The following is an 11,375-nucleotide window of genomic DNA, read 5'->3' on the forward strand; positions in this document are numbered from 1 at the left end:
GTGCCTAGTAATTCTCCACTGCCAATCAAGGGATTTCCAACTAAAAGTCCTTTCATGTATTTCTGAATTATTTGTTTGTATAGCCAAAATGAAAACAAAAACGAAATGCAACAAGAAAGACAGAACATAAACCCAGTATTTACAATGACCCGCTTTGTGGGAGCTCTGGTTTCAAAATGTATTTATATTACCAAGAATGTCTGCTATAGTGTAAACTTATTTTCTATTTTTAACAGCTTGAAAATATTTTTAAATGATAAGAAATATCTCATAAGTTACTTCCATTTTATTCTGTATATCCTTTAAATCTGTCTTTATTACAATTTGACATTTGTTCTTGTTATTTAGATCATTAAAGCCATGATACCATATCCATCTCCACAGTTTTCGTTTCCATGTCTTTGGGATATAGAGACAGGTGGAAATTGATTGGACATTGAGAAGATTGTTGCAGGTTAATACTGGTTTGCTAGTGTTACCTGGGCCCGGATAAATACTGACATTCTCCTTTATCAAAGATATTTATCTCTAGAATGCATTCTTGTAATGTCTCTGCTGTGAACTTTCCCAGCACTACAGTTTCTTAAGCCTGTGGTTAATATCCAGTCCCCAAACAGTGAAAACAAATAAAACCCGATTTTTTCCACAGGGTTTCCTGGCTGGTTATTCCGAGGCTTTGCACGTGACAACCCGTTCTCCCACGTGAATGGAATACTCAGTGTCAATGTGGAAGCCTGGTCAGTTGGAAAGTTGCAGTAAAATGTTTCCCTCCTGTGTACGACGCTTCCCAAATTCTTACATATAGTCATTGTCTCAGGAAACAAATTCCCTAAGACTGTCAATTTTGTGATCTGTTATCCTGGGTACCTTATTAGTCTGTCTATATTTAGATTCTGGGGGAGAAATTTCTCAGCTATTTGGCCTCAGGCTACATACATATATATAATATGAAGCGTACTTTTCTTCAGAACATTATATATGGAAAGCTATTTGCCCTGTTACCAATGACCTTGGAGACTTGTCTTCTGATGTATTTTTACTGTCATTTAATACAGTTGATAACAGTATAGTCTAGAATTCCCCCAAACTGTAACTATATCCTTATCTTCTAATTCCAAGGCACAGTGTTGTGTGTGTGTGTGTGCACCTGTGTGTGTGTGTGTGTGTGTGTGTGTGTGGGTGAGGGTTTGTTGTTCAAAGCCTTCAGAAATTTTAATTTATTAACTTTCTCTAAGGTCTATGACATAAGGTCAATGTAGAAGTAAAGGATAAGTTTATCATTGGGCCATCATGGTGTTTGGGAGTGTTTGGGGGCCCCGAAGTTTTCATGCCATCTCAAAAGTCTAAATTTATGTAAATTTATATAACTTTCAAAACTAGGAAAAAGTAAACTGATGAATAATAAATATTAACTACCTCAAATTCTGTTTAATTCCTCAACATCTGCCTTTCCCCCTCTTTAAAGCATGACCACAGAGTTTTCTGGGGAACCTGGTTGAGCATTTATACTTAAAGTAGTTGTTTTCTTAGGACTGTCCACCTGACATTGTTTAGATAATTTTGTTAAGAATATACACTACAAAAAGGGTACCAAGTAAGCTAGGAAGCTTAAAATATATTAGAAAAATAATAAAATATGATCTATAATGTCTGTACTGAATAATTCTTAAGGTTTAATACATGCTGTCTTCAAGAAATCATTACCAAGGATATTTTGAGTAATCAGCCTAATTAATAATTTTAATAAACAGAGGTACTTTAGCATTTTCTAATTCAAAGCCCATTTCAAAGCGTGTTTTGCCAAGATTTCTGATATTACCTGTATTTTAGTTGGTAGCTATTTAATGATATATCTATCTGATTTTTAACACCATACTTTAATCTAAATTGTGTAATGAATTACACATTTAAATGCTACTTCTAAAGTCTTTTACAATTCACAAAGCTGACCTATCTCATTTAATTCTCATGAAACTTTTGTGAGGAAAGCAGCATTATCCTTATTTCATGTAAGGGGGCAGGTCATCCAACTAACAAATTTACTGTGGCACATTCAGGATTAGTAATAAGTCTCTGATTCCAAGTGCAATGATCTTTTTACCTAATTGCTGTTTTTTATAAATTATATAAGAAATAGCATAATTATAACTATCAGAGTAGATATATAATATAATGGGGATCTGTGATTATTTACCATTTTAAATTATGTGGAAGAAAAGGTGTATTTTAAAATTTTTTACATGCTATTAGAACTGAAAGAAATGCTTCTTACATTAATTCAAAATCTTTTGGAGTGTCTATTTTTATACTTTGATGATTTGCATGCTTCCTGTGTGTGGTCTCATTCTGCCCTTGTGAGAAGGAGGGGTGCTGTGGGAGTTACCTCCCTGCGTGCGTGGCTGTGTTCACGGTTCCAGAAATTTTAGATCTGATTCTGCATAACTGCTTTGTAGTTTTGCAGTGGTAGTGTTGGCATACCAAAAATTAGTTACTAACCAATGCATATAACTAGAAAAAAAAAATACTACCTGTACCACGTCTTTCCTGAATCAGCTGCTGAGTTTCCCTTCTTATGCCTTAAAATTATAAAACATAGAGAGGGCACCACAGGCCTTCAGGCAAATATCTCCTCTTTCTCAAGGAGGTAGTTCAAGTCCAGAGGTTCTATTCAGTATAAATATTTTGTGAACTTCAGACATCTTTGTCACACCATTAACTTTTAATAAATAATAATTGATGTATTTACTTGAGTCACTTTCATAAATAGAACTTCAATTTAGTTGAAATATCAAATTTATGTACCAAAGAGAAAGAGTGGTGTTCTTTATTTATGATAGAAGGGGAGTGCACTACAAATGGAATTTTTTTTTTGTAGTTTTTGGCCAGGGCTGGGTTTGAACCCGCTACTCTGGTATATGGGGCTGGTATCCTACTCCTTTGAGCCACAGGCACTGACCTACAAATGGGAATTTTTTTAAGTGATTTTTTTTTTTATAAAAAATACACCTTATTGAACTATATTTGCCATACAAAATGCTGTACATACTTATTGTCTACAACTTAATGCGTGTGGAGATGCATGTTCACTTATGAAACCATTACCCCAATCTATGCTGTATACATAGATCTTACCTCCAAAAGTTTCTTCCCACCCTCTTTATTTATCTTTCTTTTTTTGTGATGAGAAAGAACACTTAACGTAAGGGTTCCCCTCTCAGGAAATTTTTAACTGTGAAATGTAGCACTGCTCACTGTGGACACTGTGCTGTCCCGTAGAGCCCTGGGATGTATTCATCATCTATTACTGAGCCTTCATACCCTTTGACTAATACTTCCCTGGTTTCCGTATCTCTCAGCCTCCGGCAGCCCTCACTCCACTCTGTTTCCACGAGTTGGACTCTTTTAGATTTCTCGTATAAATAGTATCCCATAGACTCTGTCCCTCTCTCTGTCTGCCTTACGTCAGTTAGCATGATGGCCTCCAGGTCCGTCCATGTTGTCACAATTGGCAGGATTTCCTTCTTTTTTAGAGCTGAATAATATTACCTTCACATAATATTACCTTTAAAAGGTATATATGCCACATTTTAAAAATATATTCATTCCTCAGTGGACATTTACATCATTTCTCCTTTTTGTCTTGAAACAGAGTCTCACTGTGTCGCTTCTTGGGAGAGTGCCATGGTGTCATAACATAACCTCAGTCTGTTGGGCTCCACTGATCCTCCTGCCTCAGCCTCCCAAGTAGCTGGGACTACAGGTGCCTACCACAGCACCCAGATATTTTTAGAGACAAGATTTTGCTGTGGCTTGTCTCCAATTCCTGAGTTCAGGCAGTCCACACACCTCCCAGAGTGCTAGGATTACAGCGCTCGGATACAGCATACCCAGCCCATTTCCACATTTTGGCTATAGCGAATAATGCAGCAGTGAATAGGTGAAGGCAGATGTATCTTTGAGGCCTTTATTTCAGTTCTTTTGATGTAATACCCAGAATTAGTATTGCTATATCATATGGTAGTTCTATTTTGAATTTTTTGAGAAATTTACATTTTGTTTTCCATTAAGACTATACTGATTTATATACATTCCTATCAGCATTATGCAAAGGTTCAAATTTCTCTATATTCTCTCTAACACTTTTTGTTTGTATTTTTTGGTCTAACACCCACCCAACTAGTTTGAAGTGCTTTTCCTTGTGGTTTTGACTTGCATTTCTCTGATGGTTATGCCTGCTATGCACCTCGTGTGGCAATCATAGCTGCCTTCCAAAGTGAAATTTCTAGCATGTACTTAGCAAACAACCACTCTAATGAACACATATTGGCTGGAGATAATACAGTATCTCCCAAGGAATAAGACTTTTTGTTTTTTTGGCAACAAACTAGAAATTGTATTTTAAGTTATTTATAATTGTTGAATTGTTAGAGAAGTTCTTGCTGAAGAATAGTAGTTCATAGCAGCTGCTAGCCCTGCCTAACTTGAGTTCAAGGTGTGAAAATATCTGTTACCTAATTTTATATATAGTTTGCCTTCAGAATTGTTTGGGGCAGTTATTATGGGCTTGGATTTTGAATGAGATCAACAAAAAGTGTTTGAGGACTGATTTTCACTATACTAGGACCTTAGACAAAAGTCTATCATGAATCACAATAATTCAATCATGAAACACAGTGTCGTGGTTTTGCAACTTTATGTATAGTGTTTATTTATGAACTATAGTATAATATTTCACAGATTATATGATAATGATTGACTTTTAATAAGTACCTCTTCCCATTTTATTTTAAGGGTTAGTCCTTTTAAATATTTATTTCTTGTCCCTGAGTCCCATTAGGTCATTCAATATGAAATGTCCTATTTCAAATCAAGTTTAGTTTATTATATCTCCAACAAGAAGCAGTACAAGATGTGCCTAAACTACCGACACAGTTTTGCCATCTTAATGTAGGGCCAGCAACAAAGGAGCTTGGAGAGCAAGTGGTGATGAAGTCACAAAAGGTGTTTTCCACAGCTTGTTGAGAATCAAATATTTTTCATTGTTAAGAAGTGGTCTAAAGCCTGGAAGAAGTGGTTGTCAGTTGGGACAAGGTCTGGTGGATATGGCGATTAAGATAGTTTCCAAGTCCTGTTTCTCCAGTGTAAGCAGCACTGTTTGTGTAACAAAATAGTCTTACAAGAGGACTGAAGTGGCTCGGCGCCTATAGCTCAACCGGCTAAGGCGCTAGCCACGTACACCTAAGGTGGCGGGTTCGAATCCCCAGCCTGGACCCGCCAAACAACAATGACGGCTGCAACCAAAAAATAGCCGGGCGTTGTGGCGGGCGCCTGTGGTCCCAGCTACTTGGGAGGCGGAGGCAGGAGACTCGCCTGAGCCCAGGAGTTGGAGGTTGCTGTGAGCTGTAATGCCACGGCACTCTACCCAGGGGGATAGCTTGAGGCTCTGTCTCAAAAAAAAAAAAAACAAAAACAAGAGGACTGAACTGTCCCTATTGATGATCTTGGCTGCCTCATTGCAGGCCTCCTCGTCATACCAGCCACCTGATTGCCATAGGCATCCTCTGTAATCTACTGACCAGGTTTCATGGAGCTATGGTACAGGGTACCAGCACTGGACCACCAGACAGACACCATTGGCTTTTTTGATGAGTATTCTATTTTGGACTGTGTTTTGACTCTTCATCTGTATCCAACCATTCTGCTGAACACTTGGATTGCCAAAATTTTCACTCTTCCACACAGGTAACAATACAGTATAGAAATGGGTTCACCTTTATGTCGTGACAGCAGAGGAAGGCAAGCTTCAAGACAGTTTCTCTTCTAATGCCCATTTATTTCATGCAGAACCAGCTTCTTCATCTTAAAGATTTGTTTCAAATGGTCGAATATTGTTGGAATAGTAAACGTCAAACCTTGGTGCTAATTCACAGGCAGAGATGGATTCGCTTCCCCTACAGCTGTCAGCTCCTCGTGATCCACCCTGCTCTTAGGTCACCCGTGTGGCTCATTTTCAGTATTAAAATCGCCAGAATGGAATTTCTTAAACAGTCGACATACTGTGTATACATTAGCCATGTTTTTTTAGTAAAACTTCATTGATATTATGAGCTATCTGTAGTGCATTGGTTCCACAACGAAACTCATAGTCAAAAATAACACGAATTTTTGACTTATTTGTGCTATATTAGAAATTGCTCTTAAAAATTTGGAAGATAATCAACAGAAAGAATGAAAATGTACCTTCACGAAAAAGTGTCAAAGTGAAATGTCAGCGGTATCAGCTGTCAAATTTTGTACTTAAGGAAATCAGACATTTCTTAATAACATGTCAATAATTAGCTTGGGTGAAAATTAGGCTTTCTAGGACTTTGGGGTATAGCTAATTATTGCTGATTTAGTCTAAAGTTAGCTCCACTATTCTATATAATTTAGGGGAGGAAGGAAGCACACTTCCCTTTGCAGGCATCAAGCTATCTTAGACTACTAGAACATGAGGTAACTATATTCAAAGAGGTATTTTCATTATATTAATTCAGAGTTAGGATTTTATCTTAGTTTTTAGACTTCAGACATAAATTCCTTTGTATGAACAGACTGTTTCCCAAATAAATGTCCTGGAAAAATATTAAATTGAATTAAAATGTATATATTTTTATTACACTATAACCAGAACAATTTTTAACTCATGTGTGCTGACCTACTTTTTAAAAATAACTTACTTTGTCTCAACTGAAAAACTAATTCTTAAAAGTAAGTGAAGTTTTGTGTATACTCTTAATTACAAAAAATTCAGTAAACATACTTTATCCAGTGTTTTAATTTGCATACATGCCATGCTGTAATGACGTATCTTGGGACTTGGCTAATTTTTTTTTAGTTCCAATTGATATCCTGCTCTGTGGAGTGTTAAAAATAAAAGTGGAAAATGTTTTAAGAGGTTTAGGAAATATCTGGGAAAGATAAATCTTCTGATTTGAGGTTGGTGAAATTTGCTTTTTTTTGAATGACAACATTCTATTTTATATAGGAAGAACATTTATTTTTTGAAATAATAAGTAGTAAAACTACAGAGATGTATTTGGAAATGTTATATAGAGTCACTGTGACTCAGTCTTAGAATTGATTTGAGTTACATCTTTTATCACCATTCATTATAATGATGTTAAAAATATGCTCCTTATTTCTTCTGGATATGGAAGAAATTCAGATTATCTAATAATTCAAGGCTTTGTAGACAAACTTCCTTTTACTACCTATGTAATAGATGCATTCCCAGTTGGTCGAGTGTAGCTATCACATAAATTGTTAGATTATGAAATTAGAGGTATGGTTTTCTTACAGTTTTAATACACTCATACATTCTCAATCATGAATCTGTACAGAATGTTTTATTATTACTTAGAAGGAATTTGTGTTCCTTAGGCTCCAACTGACATTGATTGTTTTTTCCGTAATCTATTGTGCTTTGACATAAGAAGATACAAAATTTTGAATTTCAGAGATGTATGTTTATGTGTTGTTACATGCTTTAATCTGGGATTAGGAGAAGCTAACTCTCTTTACAGAAGATTCATGTGTTGTTTGTACGTTAAAAGTTGCATGTTTACGAAGTTTAACAAACCCACTTTTTCACATTGGATAGGATAAAAGTATTTTAAAATTCCTTACAAAAAAATAATACTCGGGCAGCGCCTGTGGCTCAAAGAAGTAGAGTGCCGGCCCCATATGCCAGAGGTGGCAGGTTCAAACCCAGCCCCAGCCAAAAACTGCAAAAATTAATAATAATAATACTCAGAGTTAGAGCACTTACTGAACTTGCCTCATTATGAACTTGAGACATTTCTGCAGACTCAAGTAGGTGATGTTTCCTGATTCTAAATAAACAATAATAGTAAATTAGTTCCTTGAAAGTTATATCGACTGTTAGAACCAAGATACTTTTATATTGCTTCCACAAGAAAATAGCATGGATTTATCATTTTGCAGCAGAGCCACCTGGAAGTCAATATCATTAATCATCTTTTAGAAAAATAATCACAGAAAAGGTTTGGTATTAATGAAATACTAGAGTCTGAATATCTTTGGAGCGAGTTGTTTTGAGTGTTGCTTATTCCACAAGCAACACAGAAATAAGAACCGTGGAGACAAATTGGGCTACTCAGAAGTACAACAGTGTCTTTCAAACTTAGTAATTACATGGATAGAAGAAGCAAATGTAATTTAAAACTACATATTTAGATTTTAGAATTTATTTCTTATAAGTCTTTAAGTAAAAATGTTATACATATTTTATTGGGTGATAATGAAATTAATGATGTGAAAAATATTAGAGACTGTTCACAATATGAAGGAGGTATAGTTATACAGTAAAATATATACAAATATTGGATGCTAAAGTATTGACTGTTTCTGTTAGCACTATTTAGTTGATATCTACAATAGTAAATATGACCAAAATTGATCAAAAAACCCCAAACTTTTTAAGTTGCAAAATCTGTTGTCGCGACCCCTAAGGCCCTGGTCTCTGTCACCGCAGGAAGGAACCAGGCGTGACACAGATTAGAAGTACAAGCTGCAGGAGGCAGGCTAACCCTGAGTGCAGGGTAGCCCAGAGCCCCGCCTGCAATGGCTGTTTATTAACGTTATACACAACAGGTGTGGAGAGTTAAGATGATTACACAGGAGGGCTGCATGCGTAAGGATTGCCACATGCACCTTCATCACGTGTTCGTTCCCCACAACCCCCATGAAGAAGTACTAAGCATCAATGTTTAACACATGCTTACTAGTGAGTGACCGACCTTATCTCATTCTGGAACACTGAGTTACTTGGGGGATTGCCCCACAGGTCACAAAATGTCTCTAGGTTTGCCAGGAGGCTGTCCTGTGCTCAGCGTTTCCTTTTAATGTGATAAGAATCAGTACCTGTCCTTTGCAAGCATGGTGTCCATTCCTCCGCAATCTGTAGCAGCTATATTTGTTACGGGATACTGTAAGATTGCTCACTGCACCTTGGGATCTCCTGGTGAACTAGCTGTCCATCCAATACCAGATCAGTTAAGTTAGACTCTCCATTCTAGGTTACCATTCCACAAAGCCTATATAAGTGATAAAACATTACTGTTTGAAACAGTGTTTTTGTAATAAATGACGTTGATCATCATCGTTAAATTTCACCAGAAACATCAGCTTTTGGTTCTTTCCTCTAAGGAACACTTTTTGCAGAGGGGATACTTGCCAGATGTGTGTATCTAGATGCATTTAGGACAAACGAGGTGAAACGTAGAGTTGAGGCACCACATGGATAATCAGGGCACACCCCAGAGAAGGATCCCAAAGGGGGCCTAAGTCTTGTTATTGAGGGATACAATGAACTTCTACTTTCTTGATTCCTTAAAATAATATTTTTTGTTATTATTTTTAACGTCAGAGACTTTTAAAGCTGCTTTCACTTAAATGATTAATTTTTCTTCTTCAGAGAAATACAGTCCCCTCCCTCACAGATATCTCAGTGAGAGTCTGTTTATTTTTCATAGTTTTAAAAATTAATCATCAGGCCTTAATATCAAGCCTATGAAATTTTAGAGATAAAGTTGTATAAAGTATAATTGCTTTTAGAGTAATATTTTTATTATGAATTTTAGTATTATCAACATTTTAAATAGTGTTTTAGGAGGGGTAAGTATCATAATCCTAAAGACAGAGCTACTTTAAAAATAAGCACGTGAACTTTTACAAATACATAGTAAATACAAACGAGAAAAGAATTTTCCTTTGCAGCTTCTTATATTCCTGAACTGAGATGGTCCAGTAGAAGTTTATAAATCTGTGCTTTCCAACCCATTTATACATTTTAAATATTATGATTTTTAGAAAGGTCCAGTCTCAATATGAAGTAAATTTCAAAGGAATAGAGTTTTGCTAATGCAATTTCTAAACCTGCATAGAATAAACTAGTATAATCTATGTGACGTATTTGAAGAACATTTCAGTATTAATTTCAGTACCTGTGATAGACCGTTTGCCTGTTTGTCTTTGTCAGAAACATTAAAAAAAAAAAAAGAAGCAGCTCCTAAGAAACTGAAGTGTCTAGATTTTTATGCCTGTAGATTTTAACACATGAACTGCTCTGTGCGTTGTAGTGAACTTATGCTGGTTTTGAGCCAGGGGCCTCATGAAACATATATAACTCACACATCTCTTGATCTAATAAAACTCCACGGCCCCAAGAAAAAAAGATTTGTTTCCAATGTGGCAATCAATGTGCGAAACATAAATAAAATTATGTTAGCATTTCTTTTATAGTGCCTGAATCTTTCATGCCTGTCAATGACCTAAAATTCTTTGCTTCTGACCTTCACGTCTATGAGACAGGCATATTTACACAAAAGAGATCTCAGTGTAAGCTAATGTGCTTTACTTACTGTATTTTTTTCTCTTTCAAGATACATAGAAAAGTTTTTTGAGTTAATCTGATATTTAAAATACAAAAGGTAATTTATTCCCCTGCCTTCTCTAATATGCTCTTTTCACATAGGTTACCCACTTTTTCTCTGGCCTTTCATCCTGTGCAAACACCAAAAGCTTTGATATTTTTCATTAATATTTTTCTTTTGTTGTCAGATACTTTCTTTAGCATTATAATTTTAAGCCAGAAATCAAAAATATAGGCTTATAAATTCATATGTATAGAGTTAGGACTCAAATCTTTTTATGGCCTTACTAAAATTGACTAGTGTCATTTGTATGTATTTACTTTGCTAAAAGTTATTCTTGATATTTAATTTACTCATCACTATGTTCTAGAAATATATGTCATATTTTAGGGTTGATGAGAGAAGATAAAGACTGGAGAATAATTTTGAAAGATGTGCTGTTGTTCAGAAGGGTCAAAAGGCAGACAGTGAATTTCAGTCTTCATCTTAGTTCAATGAATAAAATGGTAGCCAGCGTCACTAGATTGGAGGTTGCGGCTTGCTCTGGATACTCCTTTGAGGGTGAGAGGGGCAGATTAACCCTATTTTTTCCCCATACTTTTATGTGTGTTTCTAGACTGATTTCTCCATCTATTGTATGAAGTTTATTTTTAGCACTTATTCATTTCAATGATTCAAGTTACAACCTTTATAATACAGGTGTGCATGCTTCTGAGATGCTCACACACTCAATATTATATCTGTTACCATTTATAGATTGGAGAAGTAATGCTTGAAGTGATATGTTCTTCACTTTAACACCATTACAAATTTCCTTTTTTTCCTTCCATGCAGGTGACTTAGACTATTACTGGTTGGATCCTGCCACGTGGCACAGCCGGGAAACATCACCTATTAGTTCGGTAAGCTTCCTGGGAAGGGAGTGATTGGAGTTCAGAG

The 11,375-nt window shown here is 35.9% G+C and overlaps 1 protein-coding gene across 1 annotated transcript in view; it reads left to right on the plus strand.

Annotated features, from left to right (window-relative positions):
- Window positions 1-11,375, plus strand: part of RIMS1 (regulating synaptic membrane exocytosis 1) — a 474,428-nt gene that overhangs the window by 296,684 nt on the left and 166,369 nt on the right. The window contains 1 exon segment of the mRNA XM_023513140.1: window positions 11,271-11,338. Within this exon segment, the coding sequence (XP_023368908.1) occupies window positions 11,271-11,338 (68 nt within the window).

This window comes from Otolemur garnettii, unplaced genomic scaffold (genome assembly GCF_000181295.1).
Source record: "Otolemur garnettii isolate 467f Iridium unplaced genomic scaffold, OtoGar3 scaffold00035, whole genome shotgun sequence".
Taxonomy (NCBI): domain Eukaryota; kingdom Metazoa; phylum Chordata; class Mammalia; order Primates; family Galagidae; genus Otolemur; species Otolemur garnettii.